The sequence below is a fragment of the Macrobrachium nipponense genome, chromosome 35 (assembly GCF_015104395.2).
Source record: "Macrobrachium nipponense isolate FS-2020 chromosome 35, ASM1510439v2, whole genome shotgun sequence".
Lineage (NCBI taxonomy): Eukaryota > Metazoa > Arthropoda > Malacostraca > Decapoda > Palaemonidae > Macrobrachium > Macrobrachium nipponense.
In genome coordinates, this window is record NC_061096.1 from 17136050 (window position 1) to 17161816 (window position 25767).

General features: G+C 36.8%; 1 protein-coding gene across 2 annotated transcripts in view; it reads left to right on the forward strand.

The window, feature by feature from the left end:
- The window catches only part of LOC135208445 (cell adhesion molecule Dscam1-like), a 168568-nt gene that overhangs the window by 91866 nt on the left and 50935 nt on the right, over positions 1-25767 (forward strand). For both annotated transcript variants that reach the window (XM_064240630.1, XM_064240631.1), the window contains exons 7-11: positions 2907-3027; positions 11966-12144; positions 16251-16392; positions 17480-17607; positions 23958-24102. In XM_064240630.1, coding sequence (XP_064096700.1) covers positions 2907-3027; positions 11966-12144; positions 16251-16392; positions 17480-17607; positions 23958-24102 — 715 coding nt within the window. The remainder of the gene's footprint in view (positions 1-2906; positions 3028-11965; positions 12145-16250; positions 16393-17479; positions 17608-23957; positions 24103-25767) is intronic.

The window sequence follows — 25767 nt, forward strand, 5'->3', positions numbered from 1 at the left end:
ACCAACCTTTCGCATGTTATCTTCGTGGCATAATAGTTTGTTAAAAATGTTTGCGCCAAATGGAAAACAAACGTGTTATTTTTGTCAAAACAATAACAAAATTTTTAAATATGAATTACGGATTTATTTATAGTGACAAACACTTTTTAGCCCTGTATCGTCATGCAACACACATGCTTGAAAACTGAGCGCTGCAAAATGTTAGGAACTGGTTTTGAATGTAACACCCGACTTGATTTTCTGGACACTGATACATTTAATCTATATGTTATATAACACTCAACATGTTTTCACGAAGTACCGGCAGACTTATTCAGTATATCATTTAAAACTAAACAGGTTCTGCAAAATAATGATACATTGAAGTAATACAAAATCAAACACTCAAGTTGGTTCAACAGAATATTGATCATTGATTTAATATAAATATAGATAGATAGATAGATAGATAGGAATTCTTTAACACTCAGCAAAGTCATCAAATCATAGATAATGTCTCCTTGGATAAGCAAAAAGAAAGTGAAAGAATTAAGCCATGAAATGTTAGTAAAACTGTGAATAAAATGGGAATCGATTCGAGGAGTATTGGTGACTTACTATTGATTAGCGAATAATTATTGCATACCTTCAATTATGGTGCTGAGGAAGATAACAGATAATTTTCCTAATTCACGAATCAACAGAAACCTTCTTGGAGTTTTAACCTCATTATTATTATTATTATTATTATTATTATTATTATTATTATTATTATTATTATTATTATTATTATATTTATTATTATTATTATTATTATTATCGAATTTCTCTTTCCTTGGGGCATAGGGAACCCAACTCAGGTTCAAAAGTATAACGTTATAATCCTCACCTCATAACGATTCCATCTGTACATTGAATTTGTATTTTAGACTTACAGTCAAGGGATAGTCTAACGAACAGGCAGATATATATATATATATATATATATATATATATATATATATATCTTATATAACATATATATATATATATATATATATATATATATATATATATAAACACATATATATATATATATATTATATATATATGTATATGTATAGTATATGTATATGTATCTATGTATATATATATATATATATATATATATATATATATATATATATATATATATATATATATATGATTTTCGGAGTCTGCCGACAGCCTTTGAAAGAGAAGAGTTGCCAATTCCGGAACCCTCCGACTCGGTTTCGAATATGTTTCAATTTCCGCTGATACCTGAGCAATTCTGGAGAAGTGGTTCCCATATTACCATGTCAGAATTGCATGCAAGATTGATTCGCTCATTGTAGCGTTTCCGTTGTGAAAATTTGCTTATGAACGAGAAAAATGACAGTAATTTTTAGGTTTCTTATTTTTGATCTTCATTGAATCTCTCTCTTTTTCTTTTTCTGATCATAAAAAATTAGTCTGAACACCATTTTTAGTTCCAGTAAATTATATTATTGAAGTAAAATATAGCGTTCTTATTCGATATTACCTTTCGTTGCCCGATCACAAGCAAAAGCCTTAAAGTGGTAGAATAAAGATAGAACGCCTTATGTGGGTTATTCTTATTTTGTGATTGCTTCTGGAAGAAATTGGGTAATCTACATCTGCATGAAGAATTAATGGCAGCCTATTAATGATTAATCAGTCTATATTGCCTTTACAGTGGCTTCGGAAAACGACATTGTCTATCTGGAAGCTTTGGCAAGCTGCATTACCCATGTTTAGAATTGGGCAATCTGTATTGCCCATGTAAAAACGTAACCAACAGATATTGCCGTAGTAAGCCAGCAGATATTGCCTTCATAAACAATCAGACATTGGTGTTGTAAACCAACAGATATTGTGTCAGTGAACCAACAGACATTGCTTTTGTGAACTCACAGACATTGCCGTTGTAAACCCACAGACATTGCCTTTGTGAATCAACAGATATTGCCGTTGTAAACCCACAGACATTGCCTTTGTAAACCTACAGACATTGCTGTTGTAAACCCACAGACATTGCCTTTGTGAATCAATAGACATTGCCGTTGTAAATCAACAGAGATGTCGTATCAGTAGATTATGAGACTAGGAGCCCCTGAAGAGTTGATCAGCATGCAGTGATCATATAGTCAGTTACACAGTCTGCATGACCCAGACAGAGGCTTAAGTACCTTTCCTTACCTATCCTATCAGAAGCGCAGGCAACTTGTACTGCCTCAGATGCAAACATCAGATCACCAGAGAGTAATTGACAGAAAATACGAGAGTATTGCTGACGCGACCATAAATTTACCAGCGGAGCCTCTCATGTTGCTGACATTATTACACGGCTTCGCGAAATGGAATTGTACAATTGCAGACGCAAAAACTGAAGAGAAATTGGAGAGAGAGAAAATGCGTTCATCAAGACTGCATGATTCCAGGTTATTGCAGACTCGGTTATTACCGCTCATTGCCTCGCTGCAAAAGCGAAGTGGCAAGGAGGAATTACGCTAGCCATTGATTCTCTTATTTCTTTTGTTAATGTCATAATTAATGCTATTAGAGGTAAGCATTCCCTTTTAAAAGAGCCAACGCCCATTGGTATAATGCAGTTTTCATGGAAGGTTTGGTAATTGCTCTTTTGAACCATTGAGGGGAAGGCGCTGGATTTCGTACTGATTAAGATCCGTCACAGAAATAACGTCTCTCTGAAGTCACCTTTTCTCCCGCTGACAGTTTCCTCATTACGCTGAATACTTTTGTATCTGATAATAATCTTTCCTTCCTTCTCTTCTCTTTCTTTTCCATATCAGGTCCAGGAGTAGACACGGACTTTTGTGACCAAAAGAACATCATTCCACAGTTTCCATTTGACGTAATGATTTGTTATGTTTTTCCTCCCGCAGAGCCTCATGGAAACGAAAAGCCCAGGCTAAGCGTGGATAAGCGATCGACTGTGACTGTGCGTTCTGGTGAATGGGCAGTGCTGCCGTGCGCTGCGCAAGGCCATCCAACGCCTACGTACAGGTGAGGTCTTTTATTTTCTGTATTAACCCCGTGCCTACACTGACCACCTGATCAGTGACCGGATTCTGCAGAATGACTGCTTTCTGGAAAAATAACAACCAGTACCGATTGATATATAATAATTTTGTTTTATTTTTTTTGTGGGGGGAGGGGGGGTAAAACACATGAAAACTGCAAGGATGTCTGTTTGTAGTTTGGTAGATGAAAGGTCTGACAGGTTAAGAACTGTTGTATATTATGAAATATAATTATGAAAAATCTGTATTGTGACAGTTACGGAATAGCTAAATTCCGTTGGCGACGCGTTTGCGTTTACACATATGGGATGATTTGAGTATACAGAGTTAAGTAAGAATATCTGGTACGGGACCAGTCTGGTGTAAACAAATGGAACGGAGAAAGTAGTGTTGGTTACCAATGACTTGAGAATCAAAGTCCATGAAATGATAAGAATGTCAGGAGAGATCAGATGCTGGAAGGCGCTTTTGGAGCATGGTATGAAATGTTTTACGGTACGTGCTATGTTAGACAATGTCACGGTAACAATAAAAGTCAGGACGATGCTATAATGCATTTGTGAGTAAAAGTCAGGACGATGCTATAATGTATATGTCAGTAAAAGTCAGGACGATGCTATAATGTATTTGTCATTAAAAGTCAGGACGATGCTATAATGTATTTGTCAGTAAAAGTCAGGACGACGCTATAATGTATTTGTCAGAAATAGTGGCAGTGACAAAGATGGTCTTATATAGATGGGGAGTACAGAATATAACATGGAAGATTGGGAGAAGCAGACAGAGGGTTAACCGGAACGAGAAAGATTTGGTAACTTTGTGTAAATGACGAGTGTCTCAAACAACTATAGGGAAAGTGTGCATGAAGGGACGAAAGAAAAATAGTATTTCGTAAAAGTGCAGTATAACAACTTTAAAATAAGATAGAAGGCGTTTGTGAAGTCGTGATAAGATGAAGGAAAAGTGTAGAGTGAGGAAAATGTGATCCTACATGAGAACCTGGCCCAAGTTATATTGAAGTTATCTGCATATTTCATACAGAATTGGGAGATAAATTTATGATAATCATCTATTTCGAAGTCTTCAAGAGAGGCGAAGTAAGATGAAGCAATGGCAGACGTATGAGAACGAAAATGTTTTAACAAGGAGGAATCTGTATAACTCAGGTTTCTCAAGTTTTGAGACTTGGAGGGTTTTAGTCCCAAGTTGAACATTTAAAGATATACATTAATTTGTTCATTTCCTTGGAAAGTACAAGGATATTTTCGTTCAAAATGAAAAATGCTATTCTAAACCTTCTTGAAACAAGAGAGTCTCGTATGTAAAGTTTACACTCCCCTCATTTGCAAAAAGTATTTAGGTGAATAGAAGTTATTACCGGTTATTGTGAAACATGTTTAGACTTCCAAAACAGATGTTTGTTTTTTTGAGTTATGAAAGTTTATCATGAAACATCCTCATAAAATAAAAGTATTCTAAACTAAAAATAAACAAAACGCAAATGTCTGTAAAAGATAAAGTGTTAGTTACTTACATTTTTGTTGAATGTCATTATCATGTTTTTTTTGGCGGAGATCGGATGGGCTAGGGACTTAATGTCATTATCCTTAGTAGAACTGAAGGAAAATCGATCTGGCAGACGCCTAACCCCAAGAAAAGTGATCCAAATACCTCAGAGAGACGAAAGCGTTTAGAAATGATTATTAAAAGATTTCCAGATATATAAATTTCAATTCACTTCACTGAGAAACCATTTTAGCACTCACATTCCATTACCAAACTGCAGAAATTGTTGTTTTTTCAAAATATAATACATTCACCCTGCTCAAGCTCGCGTTTAAACTTTGTCTAATTTATTCTTTATGAAGATGCCTCTCGTTATTTGGTACATGTTTTTTGTTTCTTTTGTTATATCACTTTTTTCTTTATTTCACGTTTCGTTGACATTCTTCCAACAAACGTTACTTAAGCGAAAATTATGCTTATAAAAATACTTTTAAGTATTCAAAGGTATCAGTCCCATGTGGAGAGAGAGAGATAGAGAGAGAGAGAGAGAGAGAGAGAGAGAGAGAGAGAGAAATAGCAAAGAACGAATGAAAAAATCAACAACAATGAAATTTACGCAGAAAAGTTAAATAACTTGCTGTATTTAGGTGTGACCTTTGTCATAATTTATGAGAGCCCATCCTGTGTTGATTTTGTGCGATATCATTCTGCATAAAAAGAAGAAAATAACAAGAACAATACAACTGATGCTATTCGTATGATGCATGGACAATAGGCATTACCTGAGGTTTACCTGGGCGTGGGGCTGGGGCAGGTGGGGTGGGGGGGAGATGCCTTGGTTGGGGGGAGGGGGTGTCTCCGGATAAGTTCGCTAGATGTGCGAAGACCCCTGGAATTAAATTCTCCCTATGAATTGAGTATTCTTTAGCACATGGAACGATACCATTGAATAGTAAATAGATTTATCAACCTTTGCTTTTTCTCTTTTTTTCTATTTTGGCTTTTGTTAAAGCGTACGCCGTGTTTGATGCTGTGACATTCATCCCCAATTGCTTGCTTTATTTGTTTTATCGTCTCTTAAATTCTCTCGTTAATGAAAAGAGGCATTGCGTAACTGAATCAATGACAAGCTTTCAGTTCTACGAAAAAAAAGAGAAGGACACAGTTGTGTTCCAAATAGATTTAGTTAAAAGACGCTTAAACCTTCGGAAATATCCACATGAATAGATGCATAAATACATAGCATACACACACGAGTACGCAGATATTTATGCAACCTGCATGAGTGTGTTTTGAAAAGTAGGTGGTATGCTTATTCATGGAAATCAATTGACATGTTGATGTAGAAGAAAATGTGGAAGGGTGGGTTGGGCGAGGGGTGGGGGGGGTGGGGGGGGGGATTAAATGAAAGGGCCCGATCTCGCTGTAAACAGGAGCGTGGGTGTCTGAATTTACTAAACAATTGCCTCTCCTTTTACTTCGTGTGTTTTGTTAAACGGGAAAAATACGTATATTAATTAACAGACAGCATCGGAAATTTTGGTGAATTTAGTAGGGATGAATACTTTATTCATGCGTCAGAAATTTTTAGGGGCATTTGAATACAATTTAGACAAAGTGATCGGCAATGGCAAGAGCCTCAGTGGCGTGGTCGGTATTGCGTTGGCGTACCACCTCGGAGGCCGCGAGTTCGATTCTTGGGCATTCCATTAAGGTGTGAGAGATGTGTGTTTCTGGTGATAGTTCACACTCGACGTGGTTCGGAAGTCACGTAAAGTCATTGGTCCCGTTGCTGAATAACCACTGTTTCCATGCAACGTAAAAACACCATGCAAACAAACAAACAAACAAACAAAGTGATCGACAGTTCTTGAAGCAAAACGGGTTTTGTTGGAGTTGAAGGGAATGAAATGTCATCTGAAGACTGAAATGTGACAGATTGTGAAATTTTGGTCTGCTCTCTTCCTCGGGTGGGAAGTGTAGGGCTTTTTAAAATCTAGTGCCATCTTAGTGCTATGTCAGATGTGTGTCCTAACTTTAGTTGCCTGGCTGTTAGCTGCTTGGAACAGGTTTCAAATCTGAATCTAGGAATGGCGTGCGTATTTTCTGCTTCAATATAATATCAAAAGGTATTATGACTTCTGGTCGATGACCAACATAGAATGCTTAAGTATGCAACAAATGGCGTTTTTGGTGGATTTATCTTATCCACTCGTAAATAACTTTCTTTCAGAGAATTCTGGACAGATGGTTCATAGGTGTTTCTAGCTACAACACCTTTGTCGTTTTCGTAGATGACCCCTTTATCAATTCTCTTTTCGTGAGTGATGGTACTAAGCGTCAGAGGGGACAGTATCCTTGCCAACGGGTTATAATACTGGATGTTCGCAAAATCTTCAAAGGAAATTACCAGTAGATACTCTAGTTCTCTCGTGTTAGAGAATACCACCTTGTGTGATCTACAGCAGAGAGCCCCCTGAGGAGATCGACCTGAAAGAATAGCTGTCCTCTGAGTTACTCTGTAGTAGCTTTTCTGCTAAGTGAAATTACATCTCTTTAGGGACATTTAGAAATGGTTTATGAAGGCTGCAGATTGTTCACGTATCAAATGTTTAATCTTACCGACAGTCTCATTGTTCGTACTTTCAACACCACATCACTTTCAGCGAATAATGGAAACCTCTTTAATCCAGACCGTCCATCCGTAAGTTAAGCGAAGTACATGAGAAGTTCAAAGCCTCTAGCGAGAATAATATAAGCAGGGGTATTGCCTCGTTATTATACAGTAATTTTAACGTATCTCGCGAAGGTTAAGAGATGATGCGGACATGGAAAAACAACTGCGTTTATCATTTTGAAATGAATTTCTTTATGATGACGAAAATAATTCCCATAAGTGGCAGAATATGAAAAGTATGTAAATTTCTGGAGATGAATCTGTCATGAATTTCCTACCGCCCTACTGATACGACGAATCTTTTAATGCCGCAATCAAGTAATTAAAGAAGTGATTGGCTTGTCTAATAGTCCATGCATTCTTATTTCCTAATGTTGAGAGCTTTTTCCTAAACGTTCATCCTGAAAACATAAAACTGAATACAGTTTCACAAAATTCCAAATTGCCTGAATGCTGGTCAGGTTAAGTATCAGTGCAGCAATTTAATTTGGTCGTAATCATCCCTGCTCTGCACGTCTTACATTTATCGAAAGATTAATTAGAAATCAAAGTAAACTCCAATGTTCATCCAGACCTGTTGATATTATTATTATTATTATTCAGTAGATGAAACCTATTCTTAATAAACAAGTTCACACTTGCGATTGACTTGAAATTCAAGCTTCCAAAGAATATGGTGTCCATTAGGAAGAGGTAAGAGGAAGTAAAGTGAAATACATAGAGAATATGAAAAGAAAATGCTGAAAATATGACTATGCATTAAAGAACTGAAATCAAGCAACGAACTCGTTACCGTAGTTAACATCACACCTGCATCTCAAGGAGTTCACAAAGCTTTGGCTATTCGAAGAAGGAAAGATATGACCTTAACATGCGGTACCAACTTCCTCGGATGCTATTTTCAGGCAGGTGACCTTTGAGAGATATACTATATTTGCGTATTTCTGCGTACTTGTGCGTATTTATAAGCGTACCAGATTGTCTGTGTTTACTGATTTCATTACTTAGTTTAGTTTCAGGTTAGTACTGATTTACATGAAATAATTTCTTTTCCAGTTGCTCATTATATATATATATATATATATATATATATATATATATATATATATATATATATATATATATATATATATATATGATGTCTTATTCGTAGGCCTCCTGAAGGCAAGATGTACATAGCTGAATAAACACCGAGTTATGATTTTTTTCCCGATGCAAAGTGACTTTGTTGAGACGAAACTTTTCCATATCTTCCCATCATTTCTATCGAAATCATTGTATCAAAGCTATGCTCCCGATAATGTGAGGTTTTTAGGAGCTTCTAAAACCGATTTCGGTGACTTTTCGGTCCATTCAAATGGCAGAACGTGAGTGATGGAGGAAAGTCAAGTGAACACAGGGTCTCGAGACGAAAGGTCACGGTGCACTCTCTGAACGAAGCGGGGCGTTGTCGACTTCACTTCTGAACAAAGCCGGGAAGCAGATAGATACAATGAAGACTTCCTCTGACAAGAATTATTTTCATATATTTCGACAAAATTATTACTTGAGTTATCCTCTGAAATGATGGAGTTCTAGTATAAGTTTACATGGTATTTTGATTTTTAAATACTTCATAGATGGTAACACATATGGTGCCAAAAGTTGTATAGGGGACATTAAATCCTAGGTGGCACTAATGTTTGTCAACTAATTGAGTGATGAACGTGTGGAGGTGCGTAAATACTTATGATATTTCGCTTGTGCTCACGAGGAAATCCTTTTTTTGCGGAAGCGTAAAGAAAATATGACTTATGGTAATAACCCCATTTAAAAAAGCAACGAATTAATTTGGTCTCTCTATATTGTACAGCAAACTTAAGAACAGCGTTTGATGTATGGCACATTATTTATAGAGCAATTTCAGAATGCTTAATTTTTATTCGATAAAAAGCATAACAGAGGTATATCAATGCATATTTATTTCAATAATTTTTATGAAATACCAGCTTCTCCTCTGATAGGTCTGCCACTTCATAACTTGTTTGGAGTTAGTGTGGCACGTGTGAAATGCAGGGGAATTTGTAACCTTGTAACATGGAGTCGCCTGCTGGAACAAGGCTGTCGGCTAAATTTTGAATCAAATCATGACACGAGTATTTGTATGAGCATATAGTTTAATATATTTTCGAACTTTCACGTATTTCTAACAATATTGTCTCATCCTCGCGTGATTGGTCTCTACACCAAAAACATTAGTCCCAGTAAGGGGTTAGTGCCGTCAGTTCACCTCTCGTGGCACACTGTAGGTATTACTAAAGGTTCTTTGCAACTTCCCTTCGGCCCCCAGCTGAAATTCCTTTAATTCTTTTTACTGTACCCCCATTCACATCCTCTTTCTTCCTTCTTACTGTCCACCCTCTCCTAACAATTGTTTCATTGTGCAACTGTGAGGTTTTACTCCTGTTACGCCTTTCAGACAGTTTCCCTTCCAGCGCTAAATGAACTCATGGGTCCCAGCGCTTGGGCTTTGGTCTAAACTCTATATTTCATTCCATTCCAAAAAACATTAGTTTCCTTTAAAAAGTGTCTTCTAGTCAGTCCGCATGATAATTTTTGCAGTATTTCACAGGCTGTGAAATAAATTCGTAACTTTTTAAACGCTGGATATAAAGTCATATTTATGCCCAGAATGAAACCCGGTTATTATGAGCATATTCTGGTGTGACGAAACACTTCCTGAAAGTATTTCCAACACCTTAGATTTCAGAAAGAATTTTCAACGCTGACGGAATTTAGACTCTCCAAGTTAAGAACAGTAAATTATCCATTTCATTGGCCTATGGGTAAAAGGGCTTATAAGTTCATCCTGACAGGGGGAAAGTAACTCGAAAATAATATCCCATTGGTAAAAGTGCTTTACAGAGAACCGTCTGTTATAGATTCCCATCTACTGTATTCCATATGGCTGGAATGAACACCCACATTCTATCATAGGGAAGTCTAGTCAGCATTAAACCATTTTTCCATTTTCATCTCTCTCTCTTTACATACAAGATACGTAACACGTGGAATAAAATGCCACCAGAAGTTGTAAACAGCAACAGTGTGGAAGAGTTTAAAAGAAAGCTAGACAAAAGCATTAGGGCACTGTGAATGAACAGTAAAACCTGCTCCTACAGATAAGTGAGCACATGATGTCTCCTCGGATGGACTAACAAATCTTTGAGGCATCCTAAATCCTTGTATCTCTCTCTTTCTCTCCCTCTCTCTCTCTCTCCTTTTCCTTTTACCTAGTTGCAGGATGCCTTTAATTTTCTCTTCCTTTTTTTTCCTCCTCTCTTTCCTGGAATAGAACTCCCAGGAGTTCATTCAACACGCGTTGGTCAATATCGCCCTTTGTGTCTTGTTTCGTCATCTCACTCGCCAAACAACTAGTAGTTCGATGTATAGACTTTCCGTACTCTCCCGCGATCGGTCCCGGCTTCATCGAAGATTCTTCCTGGGTCTTCTGCTGCTGCTGTTGCTGCTGTGACGGCAGCAGACGCCTACAAAGGAGACAAGGAATAGCAAATGACAGTGGGAAGATGGTGATCTTGTGGAGAATGTCATCTCACTTTGCTAGACATTTTGAAGCACAAAGAGAGAGAGAGAGAGAGAGAGAGAGAGAAAGAGAGAGAGAGAGAGAGAGAGAGAGAGAGAGAGAGAGAGAGAGAGAGAGTCATTCGGTGGATGAACTTTATTGATATGATATTATTATCGAATGAAATTCATGTCCTTGTTGAAGTCAGAGAATTATGGTACAGTTTGACCAAAGGTTTCAGACATTCCTAAAAGACGTATATATCTTTTGCCCGTTTGAACATATTTTCAGTTTTTACTGTGATGAAGCAGCAGATGGCAACAAATCCAGTATCACGTATCCGATTAATGAAGAATGCGACATTAGCAACGTTGATAAAGATATGATAAACTGATGGTATTTCCGTTTCAAATTTTGTGGAAGCAAAGCGTGTGTGAGAATAATGACTGTAATAGCTTTGTGATGATATTCCTCATACTTCAAACTGAACGCACCCTCACCGAAGTGTTTTCTTTCATATTGTCCAATGACTTCTGTACTCTTTGCCTAATTCAATAATGATCACATTTTTTAAAGTTTCCCACTTTAATAAAATGTCTGCAACCTTTCGGACGTGTGTCCCAATCTTTTCCGGTGTCACTCTGTGATTACTAGCTGCAATAATTTTCTTATAATGCTTACAATAACTCGTTAATTAAAGGGAAAATCTTCTGTAATGACATCTTGAATTTATTCTAGAAGACAGATTCCCTAACATTTTCCTTTCTGTGTTTGTTCATCTTCACGATATTATATGTAGGCTACAGGGGTTCTTGAACCTTTCCGTCGCCCTAAACGAGATCCATGTGTGTTACAGCGTTAATTAAATGAAAAATGTGCTTTTTATGGACTTAAAGTAGTCAAGGACGTAGAGCACTTGCATGTCGCTGTGTGTTTCAGTACTGAATCACTTTTACAGTGATAGTTAGTCATTGTAGCTGGCAATGAAATGACAGATGTTCTCTTTTTATGGTTCATAAAAAGCCCATTTCTCTCTTAATTGACAATTACGATATCTGTGACTGTGAAACTGACTTGTTATTGAAATATATTTATATAATGTGTGTGTGTGCTATTATCGCATAAATTTGACGAGGGCGCGGATTTTATTTCATCACTGGTTGTTTCCCGTTGCAGGTGGGTGAGGGTGGGCGAAGGAGCCATGTCCGGAGTCGTCGGTGGGTCGTCTCGCCATAGCCAGGTGGGCGGACTCTTGATCATATCAGGAGTGGGCGTGGGTGACCAGGGACAGTACATGTGCTTCGTCAACAACAGCGTCGGGGGCGAGACAGTCGAGGTGACTTTGAGGGTGACTGGTAAGTATAGTTTATTTGAGAAACGTCGAAATTCGATTGACGTCGATGATGTTGTATAGTTTGAACCTTATTTTTCGAAGTCCCTTCATTGTTCATGATTGAAAAGACGTCTTAAATACCTTTAATATATATCTTTGGATCTTCGCTAGGTAGTGACCCCAGGGGTCGTTATCTAGGACTAATATTTCTTGGTGGTCATTATCATTTTGATATTTACAGTCTTTTGTTTATGTTTTACGGTCATCCCCGACGGGCTTGCACTATCAATGAACGATCCATATCTTTAGTAGATGTAGATGTGCGCACTGCCAAAGTATGTCAGTAATTTGCTAACATTTTTACACTACTTTGAAGGCTCTCATGTTATATGAACCTGGCAAAATCTTCGTGTCAGTATTATTTCTTAACTGAGGCTGATCATGGAAGTTGCCTTTGAACTTCCCTGCGGAATATCTTGGGAGTTTCCTTCAGCAAAAGCCCAAATTTAGTTTATGAAGATAGGAATTCTATGCTGTATACGTGCATTCCTCGTCGAGTCTTGCCTGCATAATTCAACTGTAATGCACTTAATCAAAGCTCTTCCGCTGAAAGTAGTGATATAATTTTTCCTACAACTGATAATCATGGAAATGTATTTGAAGGTGCAGTCTTCACGATTATTCGTAATACCATAATTAAAGGAATTACATCACAGTAATCATTACCTGCATCAGTGATAATGATGCTGAATTGAAAATAGGTGCAAAATGCCAAGTTTATAATTATCTATATTTACTAAGTTTTTTTTGCGTTTCATGTTAAAGAGAATACATTTAAAAGGTAGAATCATTTCCAAAGAAACACTGAAAATAAAGATTGGCTAAGTGAAAAAACAAGTAAAAAATACGCCGAAGTTTATTCTGCGCAATCGAGTTTTCTGTACAACGGATAATTTTGTATAAAACCGTCAGCAACGAACGATCAGTAACACTTCAGTTGGCTCCCAGATCCGGTAGAGTGATGTTGTCTCTTAGATCTCCAGAAAGCGCTGCCAGATGCACGATCCATGGCTAAATTTAACCATGAATAAAATAAAAACTACTGAGGTTAGAGGGTTGCAATTCGGTATGTTCGATGATTGGAGGGTGGATGATCAACATACCAATTTGCCGCCCTCTGGCCTCTGTAGGCTTTTAGATCTGATGGCGGACAGAATAAAGCGCGGATAGGTAGTCGGACAAAGCCGGAAAAATAAGTCTTATGATACTACCAGAATTTTAGTGATTTAAAAACAAGAAAAGAAATCGTTTATTATTCCCTCAGAGAGAAATAAAAATGACTAAGTAAAAAATGGAAACTATAATTATTTACTGCAACTCCACCACCCTCTGAAAAAAATTATTTTGAAAGAAAGAAACAACTGAGTATTGTTCAGAAAGCAATGATAGGCAGAATGACCTTAAGCTATCTACACTTCCTAGGAAACAGAGGGGCTAACTTATGTGACCGCCTTTTGGCTGCCATTATAGTCAAGGCGTAAGATGCAGTAATGGTTTTCTGTGGTAATAGTTGTATCAACACCAAGGCCGCGTCGCGTTCGTGTTTGCATGACGATGAAATGCTCACGTGTTTGTCGACTTGGGAATAAATCAGAGAATACGAATGCAAACCCACCTCTCTCTCTCTCTCTCTCTCTCTCTCTCTCTCTCTCTCTCTCTCTCTCTCTCCACTTTTTTATTACATTATCATATCGTTTTAACTGGTGCGTTCTTGTATTTATCTTTTATATGTGAATTGTACGTAGCAGTATCATAATGCTGAAACTCTCCAGCACGTATCTGAAGATGAATTCTTAAGCTTTAATACCGTCTTTCACATGTGAATGGTCCAAAAGCTTAAAAGATATTGAACATAAAATGTGTCTTTAAGAATCGGTAAACCTTCGAATGCTTTTGGCGACTGTTCTTAAATATTCAGAATACTCCTGTAGCTTTTACAGTGTACTATATTTGTTTTATTTTATCATTACTGGAAATAGCGAAGAGTCTTATAAAATCCTTTTAGCGATTCCCAGCACCCTGAAAACTTTTTCCCCCATTTTTCTACATTCCCTACTGAAAGCTATTTCCATTAAGAATCCGCTGTTTGTTTTAGACAAAATTCTTATAAACGTTACTTGACATTGTACACTGATAACTTCTTTATTAAAGATATAGTTTGTAGATCCTTGAGAAATTAGGGTAATACGCATACTAAAGTCATAACGGTACTTAATGTGATGGCCGATACTCATGTCTATGAATCATAATTCACTATGGATTATGTTTTGCCATTTAGGGAATATTGATGAATACTTCAAGTTCCTAAATTGAAGTAAAAGATGAGAAAGAAGATATTTTTCTTTTATGCTCATTATTTGTGGCTACAACTGGATTTCGATCAAGCTTTACTTCAGTTTCATCCTGGTGCCTTTCAAACAGTTTAATTAAACTTTAACTTGTCATTCCAGAGAAAGTTTTATTGTTTTTAACTGCGAGAAAATGCCGTAATTAACAGCTGCTTCTTCCCTTGCATAGCAACGTCAAGGGGCTCTCATATAGTCTCAGTTTTTTAAATACCTACCCAGTTTATTCCGATAAATAGGTATTGGGTTTCTTCTACTGCTGACCTCTCTCTCTCTCTCTCTCTCTCTCTCTCAGAGAGAGAGAGAGAGAGAGAGAGAGAGAGAGAGAGAGAGAGAAGTGTTTGCAAGTTGTGGAAATAAGGCGAATATCCGTGGGAAGGAGGAGTGTGCGTCCTATATTTCAAGTACCTGCCGGAGTTTTACGTTAGGGTCAAGAGTATCTTAAACTCCTCCCGAAGGATCCTCCTCCAGGAAGTGCTTCCGAGGATTGATCATAGTAATGCCTTTCGTGAGAGCTCGCTCACGGCTACTCATTTCGAGGTCATGATACGAATATTGAAGTCTGTCGTTTTACAGACCACTAATTAGTGGCGGCTGTCTTCCTGGGTCACACTTTCTTACACCATTATCTTCCTATCGAAAGTGGTTTTAAAAATATTCCTTGACTTTTGGGTAGTTATGCAAATATTGCCATACGCCTCGGCAATCTTTTCTATTGTGAATTTTTTTTCCAACCAAAAACATGATTAAGGTTACAGAACTTTCAAACTATTTGATTTGTTTTGATTTATGCTTCGTGATTGTCATGAACGATAAATATTTTTATTATTATTTTCCTTTCTCCCAAGTTCATCGTTAGCTAGGTGTTTTCTTCTTACCGCTCGATACGAGAAAATAATATCAATAATATTCTGAAAGTAAAATAATGATTGTGATGTTTATAGACTGTTTCCACGAGTCTGTCTATAATTCTTTAAATCATTTTGCAGTCCCGAAACTTTCGTCAGCATTTTCGAAAGTGTTCCAGTAAGAGCCTCGAAACACGAAGTTATAGATTGATAGGTTACAGTCACGCATTAAAACAAATGTTTGTGGGCATTCATAGTCTAATTATTGTCGTCCATACGAAGATAGCAATGATATTTTCGTCAGTCGTTTTAATCAAGAAGCCTACCCTGTCTGTAAATTAGGATGATAATATAATGTTGCAATTGATATTTAGACAAAAAAATTATTGCATATAGTTAAATAATACTGAATACATATATGAAGTATACTCGTATGTAATTATAAGAATGTATATGACTGAGTTAGGCGGTCAAATAAACAAGTATTTCAATACAAAGTATAGTCCTTAGCTTTAAATTACATTTGTTTTAATGGGCCTTTTATACTTGAGGTATATAAATATAATATATATATATATATATATATATATATATATATATATATATATATACATATATATATATATATATATATATATATATATATATATATATATATCTAATAAAAGGAGCCATTAAAAACGCCAGAATATAGAGAGAAAATAGATGGAATTCTGTTGTAACAGAACATTTTTACCTGTCATATATATATATATATATATATATATATATATATATATATATATATATATATATTATATCATATCTCATATACTGTTTATGTACCCCGATGCTTCTAGTCACTCATTCGTTGCTTGTTTCCTCTGGAATTTCAGAGCCCCTGAGCGTGCATGTATCTCCTCGTCGCCTTGTTGTGGATATGGGGAAGACAGCTGAGTTCCGATGCGTGGTGCAAGGACATCCTATCACGTCCATCACTTGGCTGAGGAACGGGAAGTCTTTGCCGCCTGATGGAAGGTGAGGTGTTGTTCATTCCGGCTGGGAAATCGTTTTGGTTTGGTGGAAGGAATCGTTCGGCTGCTGACTTTAATGTTGACACATACACGTACACACACACTGATGTGTATATGTACTATAGTAGATTCACATCAGGCCGTGCATTTGATGTCTAGGCTAGTCCCATACGACGCTCCTGATTGGCTGTTGATATGCCAATGACAGGGCTGGAAACAGGAGATGTGGAGCATACATCCTGCCTATGTGAACTCTCTCGAGAGACTGAGAGTTTCCAACCCCGTGATTGGCTTATCAACAGCCAATCAGGACCGTCGTAAGGGAAGGCGGGCCTAGAACGTCAAATGCACGGTTGATGTGAATCTACTATATATATATATATATATATATATATATATATATATATATATATATATATATATATATGTGTGTGTGTGTGTGATGCTGTGTGTGTGTGTGATGTGTATGTGTATATATATATATATATATATATATATATATATATATATATATATATATAGATATATGTGTGTGTGTGTGTGCGTGTATGTTTATAAATATTGTGTATGTATAATATGGATATTGTCATAACAAACACCGTAAAAAAAATTTATATTTACGAATATTAAGGCAAAAATATATCGTTTAACGTCCAACAATTCATTATACCTCGGAAACGCTTATGCCCAAGGGGAATTATATTTGATAAGTGCTTCGTCACCAGTGGGATTCGAACCAGGCAGCGATTCAAATCCCACAGGCGACGAAGCTCTTATCTATCATAGTTTCCCATGGATGTAAGTTGCGTATTCCCAAGGTATAGAGACTTGGACATTTAACGATATTTGTGGTTTATTGTTTATGAATGTACATGCATGCATATACGTACATACATATACATATATATATATTTGTGTATGTATGTATCCATACATAACTTTATGTGCGTGCTCATATGCATGTATATGTGTGTGTTCTTCAGGACTTTTTATCTCTCACTCTAGCAATGCTTATGTGATTTTGTTAAACAATGATCATAAGTAACTTCAGCACCGTTACACTGAGCTACTGAATTCTTTGAATGTTCCAGATTCGCCACATCGCCCAGGGAAGTCCTGACGATTTCCAAAGTCAGTAAAGACGACCGAGCCATGTATCAGTGCGTGGTGACGGCGAGACACCACAATGTCCAAGCAGCAGCCCATCTAGCCCTCGGAGGTGAGTTGCACCAGATGGCTTCATATGCAGTTAGATACTCATGTTATATTTGGAGACTATTAATAAGAGTTTCGCAGTGCTAGCAGTTATTGTCTAGGTCTTAGGAAGTGGTTAATATTTCTCAGTTGTAGCAGTTGCTATCTAGCTCTTTAGGTAATTGATGTTGTGGGCATCGGGTCTGACAGTTGCATAAACGGGCCTGGCAACCTATTGGTCAACAAGGTTCCTGATTTTTCCATATCTTATTTCCATGTCGTAACCAGTCAGTTTAGCCCTTATCCGAGCGACCAAACATTTGAAAAGTTTGGTTTTAATTATACACACACACACACACACACACACACACACACACACACACACATATATATATATATATATATATATATATATATATAATATACATATATATATATATATATATATATATATATATATAATATATATATATATATATACACGCGCGCGTGTGTTATTGATTAAGTATGTAAGCGTACTTACATACTTGCAAGTTGGTATGTAGGACAGCGTGCAAAGCCAGACATATGTGCATATTACTTATCTGTCAATTAAAGGACACCTGACTGACAAGATGTTTACCATCACGCGCACAAACACATAGCAATTTTAAACATAGTATGGTTACGCACACTATTATGACCTTACGATGGCTAAAGTGTACGTAAAAAATAAATGTAAAGATGAATCCCTTCAGCCAAAAACTCAATGGTTCTTCCATTCGAAGAGCAAGACCCTCTTATCTATGGCAAACAGCGATTGCGTGATGGGGAAATGAACTAAACACGAAGATTATACTCTGTTCCCTTTTGATGAAAGACGTCGAAAGTTTGGATGGAAGAGATGAGGTCAGCAGTCTTCAGGGGTTGCATACTTATGCTAATGACTTAAGGGTCGTTAGGTAGCCAGTTGCTAATTAGTGCGGATGTCTTACAGAAACGCGTAGGAAGGCCCTCAGTTATGTACCTGATAGAGGGAGAGTGGGTGGGGGGGGGGGAGGGGAAGGGGGAAGATTATACCAGTTATTGATCGTGATCGGTTGGTTTACTGCCTAACTTTGGCTGGAATCATAGTTGAAATTAGATTAACTATGTCCTATTTTAACCTTACCTATGAAGGCCATTTAATTTGATGTAATTTCTTTTTATAAATATTTCGCATTGAGACAAACACAGAGGAAATGGGTTAAAAAAAAGCGAGGACATTTTCAGTATATTCCTTGACCAACTTTTAGTGAGCATTAAGTGGGAGAAAAATCCCAGAGCCGAAGAAAAGGAGAAGAATAAGCGACCATCCCTTAACAAGGCTAATGAGCAAACAAGGGCTGATAAAGTAAACCCCGAGAAGAGGCTGGATGATGGAAGAACTCGTTTAAAAGCAATTTAGTAGCCGCCTTGGGTGTAGGGAGAGGGGAAGGAGGAGGAGGAGGAGGAGTAGGAGGAGAAGTAGTTAGTAGCGAGGTTCCTCCCAATTAGCTCGATGGTTAATCATTAATTAATTAGCGTTGGAGTGATTCGACCTAACTCCATCGTAAGCCTTTAGCGAACGAACTCGACCGATTTCTTTTAGCGTGCGGCTGTTACATCAGCCGAACTCTACCGTGTTCTTTAAACGTATGAGTATTAATCTAACCGAACTTAACCGTATTCTTATGGCGTGTGCGTATTGATTCGACCTAACTCGACCATGTTCTTGCATTTTCGTATTGATTCGACCGAACTCGATCGTTTTCTCTTTGCGTGTGTATTGATTCAATGAACTCGACTGTGTTCTTTTTGCGTGTACGTATCAATTCAACCGAACTCTGCCGTGTTCCTGTGTTTGTGTATTCACTGAACTCGATCGTGTATTTTTAGAGTGCGCATGTCGATTCAACCTAATTCGACCCACTACTATTAGTGCGTGCGCATTTGCGCATTGATTCGACCGAACTCGACCGTGTTCTTTTAGCGTGTTCGTATTGATTCGATCAAGCTCAGCCCTTTCGAAAGTACTCTTTTTTTCTCTCTCTCTCTCTTTCTCTCTTTCTTTCTTTGTCATTTGTCTCTTGTAATGATCATGAATTTCCTTTTGTGTGTAGACCAGAGGAATCTAGACAAAAATACTACGAATTAAAAATCAATAAAACTGAAACATTACATTTGGCCTGTAATATTTTGGGGTTAGTTATGGCAGTCAAAAATGTAATTTACTTGTAATAGGAAATACTTGTAGAACAGAAAATTGTAGGTAAACATTTCTTGAATCAAGAATTGAGGAAATATTAATGACATGGTGTTTTTAACAGAATTGGTTGTAGAATTTAGTAAGCCTATAGGACTACATAATCGTTAATTCTTTTGTTTATAATTTCATATTTGAATCACTGGAATGTTTATTCAATTAGATGATAATATACAATTCCCTCTATCATAATTGTCTTATAAGGAGGGACTGTTGCGTGGTTTTACTTAGACGCACACGCACACACACACACACACACACACACACACACATATATATAATATATATATATATATATAATATATATATATATATATATATACATTCGTATGTAATCACCCCGATTTTTCCGGTAGTTATGACATTGTGCTATAGTGTTTTAAAAAAGCATAGAACCTAAAACTACTGGACAAAAATTTTATGTCATGTAGCCCGAATGCAGGAAGATGTCACTGTGCGACTTATTCCGACGATTTTCTCCTGACAGCAGACTTCCTAAATATTTCCTGATTTCGATCGGCGCTCCGCAAAGCGCATGACTTGGTAAAACGAGCCCACTCTTGTGGGCGCGAAGCTTTTTGGTTTTGTGGTTGTATGTTGATGCAAAAGTATACACACACACACACGCACACACACACACACACACACACACACATATATATATATATATATATATATATATATATATATATATATATATATATATATATATATATGTATATATATGTGTGTGTAAGCGAATACCACAGGAAAAGTAATAGACAGAAATTCGTGCCGAGCGCTTTCGTCTTTTAATGAGACATTGCCTCGACGATGTCTCATTCTCGGCACCAATTTCTGCTTATTATTTTTCTTGTGGTATTCGCTTACATCATGAAGTCACGTGTATCCAATGTGATTTTCTAAGCACATATATGTGTGTGTGTGTGTGTGTTTGTGTAAGTATGTCGTCCGTCAGTTGAAGCGGTCACGACTGTTCGTGCGTATAGATGCAAACGTACGCACAAACGTTCCTCAGAGAACTTGCGTCACACGTGGTTTGTACTATTTAAGGGATCGTGAGAGTGGAGTCCTCCTCCGCTCAAGGGGGCGTGGACTAACGCCATTGGCTAAGATACCTTAGCTTCTGAAGTTAATGTTAAAAGCTGCATTGGTTAACTTGTCCTCCCAGGACGCTCTCTGCTTCTCATGTTCAGGTTATATTCTGGGAAATAGCTCGCGGCCTTTTATAAAGAAATGGTCCCATTGAAAGGAAATGGAATTACACGTGACAATTCAAATGATCGAAGATAAATTTGGTAATATTCCTTCTCCCAGGACTGTTGCTAAAGCGTAAAGTGGATCTATGTAAAGTAGATCTGAGAGAGAGAGAGAGAGAGAGAGAGAGAGAGATTTAGTTACGCATGAAAATAATTACTATTAAAAACGAGAAACGAAAACCGATTCTCTACTTGAGCTGCAGTGACTCCACCCCCTCCCCCCTCCCCCCCGGCGAAAAGCGTATTGAATATTGCAATCGTCGACTTCCAAGTCGGGATATTCTTTAACCTTTTTAGGTATTCCGGCATTTGATGTAGCTACGTAACAGTCACTACATTTTCATGCAATCCAGCTACCGTGGATCAGGCTCCCATGATCACTCCACACAATTGTGAACACAGTTTTTTTTTCTCTCTCTCTAGTGAATGCGCTGTTTATCGATGATTAACTCGGGTCGTTTTCTCGAGAGCTTAAATGCCTCGAGAAAAGTATGGTTTTTATACGCCAATGACTTCTGTTCGTTCTATTCATTGTGGAGTTCTGATCATTTGCGTATATGAATTGGTGAGCAATAAACATTTGAATCTAAACATTTTTCGTAATGAAACCACAGATAGTGACCATTATATGCATTATGGTGGCTCCAGAAAGCACTTTCACAAATCTAATGATTAAAGCCATTTTAAATTGGAATTATGTGCAAATCCACTCAAGTACAAGAGATGAAGCCTGATTTTGCTAACATTCCAGGACAAGTTGTCCTTGACAAAGGGGGATTTTTTTTACATGTGAATTTCCAGATTATCTTTAAGACCGATTACGTCATTTGTTAAGAAAGACGCTCAAAAATAACTACGGAGCTATTTTTCAAGAACTCACAATTACCAAGTATTTTCAATGTGATTTTTTTTATAGAAAGAAATCATTACATGAAGATAGGAGCAGGAGAGAAAAACAGAAAAAAATAAGCATGTAAATCCAAGGAGGCGCGTCAGAAGTCCGCTGTTTCGTTTCAAATTATGGAAGTAAGCTTACAAAATTGTTAACTGAAGATGATAAAAATGAAAAGTAGAAATTGTTGTGGGAACCTTTCTTCCTCTTGGCCTTTCTGAAGTGACACTCATAAGAATGAGAAGTTTTGGGAAATTCTTGATCACTTTTAGATACCTAAACGAGTCATTCCATTCCTTACATTCAACCGTCGTATCTAAAATAAGAGTTTTCAGAAAAAGTATAAAGTAGTATATGGCATGGCAGTAACGTATAGAGTTTTTGTTGTTCAGAACGTTGTTCGAGTTAACAGAGATTATCTGCAATTTCGAAAATCTGTAAATTCTGCTGAAACGAACTACAGTGAACATTTTCTATATAGACTTGAAAACTAACGTTAGCACAGTAGTCATTCTTGTAAAACCGTCAGTTAATTTCCATGTTATTGTAACGATTAAACTATCTAATTTTCCTGAAACAATGATTCATCTAGTCCGGTCATAGTTTCAATTGTTCGAAAGTAGTGGAACCGATATTCATGGAATCCTTCAGCGACCCAGTAATTAAGTTGATATTTATGTAGCCAGCATGGGCATCGATTATCGACAACAGATAATGTCACCATGTAATGCCACTGATGTGAACTTCGTACGGTTATTGAAAATGACGGCCGCGTATGGATTACCTCAGTAAATTGACAATATTTGTTTTTCGTTGGATATTGTCCTAAGAATGACTAATGTCTCATTTCATCCCTATAATTGTGTTCGTTCCTTTGAGTATTTGGGTAACATCATTCCTGCCTTTAAGCAGATGTTTCTCGTTAAATCATATTTTCCGTGATTCAAATATTATAGATTTCCTTAATTTCTTTAATGGATGTTCGAGGCGGACGGTGGACGGAAGTATTATCTTCCTTAATGTAAAAATAAAAATTCTTATTTGTAATTTTGATGGGACTTGACAACAGGCTAAGGTTATGACTCAAGATACATCAAAATGCGTTAAATCCAGTTTGATTACTTCCTATTGTATGATTATTTCTGTTGTTAATTTTCATAGGACTGCACAGATACAGTATCCATTTTTAACAAACCATGATACCGACGAAAGAAATCTCTTAAGTAGTGGTCAGGTAATGATATAAAAATATGGCCTGAAATTACAAAAAACGAAAAACAAGAAGAATGACATCGATTGATAAATAAATACTTGAAGAATGTAACCATAAAGAAAGAAATCATTCTAGTATACTACTTTGCTTTGAACAACAATTCAGTATCCCTTTGAGAGAGAGAGAGAGAGAGAGAGAGAGAGAGAGAGTGAGTGAGGATTATCTCCATACTGCTTTTCATTACGTAGTTATGTGAGAAATGGTATGAGGGCTTGTATTTCTCGAAAATTAATCTAAATTCCAGAGATATGGATAGATGGAAATTCCATACCTGGAACGTCCTTGATATTTGAGTTTCAAAAGAGAACATCCTCTTTTTTCTTCATTTTTTCCTCCGTTATTAGGTCTGCCGTCCTGTCCATATAGAAGAGAACATCATTTTTGTCATCTATCCTCGATAGTATTCGTAATTGTAATTTCATTGTTCGTACTTTTATAAAACAAGACTCTGCTTTTGGAGCTTAATCTGATTAGGTCATAATCTAATTTTTACCTCTGTCTATTTGTTTAGAATCCAGTACGGTACAGGCAATCAATACTGGGTGCAAACTTCGTTATTATTCATGCCGTACTGGATAATCGAACGTGTCTCCGTACACACACACACACACACAGACACGCACATATGATGACAATATCACGGTGCATCGTATAAACCTCCCTTGTTTTATTTATTTTGCATTGACAGACTCGTCCCCGGAACTGCATTACCGATTCCAGGAACAGACTCTGCAGCCTGGGCCGTCGGTGAGCCTAAAATGCGTAGCCACGGGCAATCCACCGCCACAGTTCGTCTGGACTCTGGATGGTTTCCAGCTTCCAGAAAGCGAAAGGTAAGACAAACTGACACAAGTACAGTACAGGTATCACTTACGCAGTCATTCAGTATGAGAGAGTTTCTGTTGCCCAGAATATCTTTTGGGTTGTAAATTTGTCTTGTGAATTTCAGAATGACTTGTGAGAAAGCATGTGTCTTAGGTTTGACTTTCTTTTTCCCAGTCACTCGGTTCTCGAACCTGTTGCTGACAGTTGGTCTCCTTAACTTATTTGCTAACATACTGGACTTTTTCTTAAGGCATTGGTTTTGCGCTAGCTTGTATAATTTTTCTAGATATAATATTTTGTACTTAATAAGTTTTCTCGTTGAGTTTTAAAGGTTATTTAAAAATTCTGTGAGAATGATTAACGAGCGTGTTATTTTTTTTTACATTTTTCATCACCCTTCCTCCCTTTTAAGCCATGAATAATCAAAAACGCTCTCGGGATTAAACGTCACCCAGTGTATTATTATATATAAATATATATACATATACATATCAATTGCATATTTTTTATAATATGTATTTGTGTGTATAGTAGTATGTCTGTGTTTGTGCATATATATGTTTGTGTATGTGTGTATATATATATATAGTGTGTGTGTGTGTGTGTGTGTGTGTGTGTGTGTGTGTGTGTATGTATAAAATATATATATATATATATATAAATTATATATAATATAATAATTAATATATATATAGAAAATATTAATATATATTATATATTAGTGATAAAGATAGATAGATAGAGAGAGAGAGAGAGAGAGAGATACACCTCTTTGATGCCAGAAGGAATTGTCATATTGATACAACTAATCAAATGCCACTCAGCTGATTATTAATAAGCGTCCCAACATGAGTTATGCTATGAAAGCACGTCACTCGTGTATCACTAATAATGTCAAGGAAGCTCCCAAACGCACAGCTTGTAGTCTAATAAGATGAACTGGAGTAGCACAGCTGGTGGCCTCCATCGCAAGGATGCTTAGGATTCTCTTAATGATAACCATTGCAAGTCTGATGGTTCTGGTGGGCCGAGAAGCCTTTGCCGGGTTGTACAATTGCGAGGGCATTAACGTCAAAGCAGATGAATTTAGCATTTATGCATAAATGACTGAATTGCAATTATAAGCGTATTATGTGGGAAGCGTGTCGCGGACATTAGTGGCGTTACTCACAATGAAACACCGAGATATTCATAGTAATATAACAGAAGGAAACAAATATTGAATTTTTCGTTACATGCTATGCAATTTCGTTGACTTTTAGAACGAGAATAACATGTTACACAGCGGCTATTTTTATCTGTTTTAGAAGAGGAAACTTTGCAACAATAGTATTGGCTAATCGTAAGGAAATGTGAATTGGAGAACTGACACAGTATGCTGTAGAAATGTTTTCCTACATATTTTTTTTATTCTAGATATACATATATATATATATATATATATATATATATAATATATATATATATATGTGTGTGTGTGTGTGTGTGTGTGAGTGGTGAATTTTTATCACATCACCGTGACATTTTATATGCAATCATTAAGCTGCAAATGTCGTTTCATATCCAATCCAAGCAACTTCAGGAATATCACCGGAATATGTGACGAACGATTTGGTACGTAGTGACTCGAACACCAGTCAGTACCCATCCACGACTCCAGTCGACATTTTAGA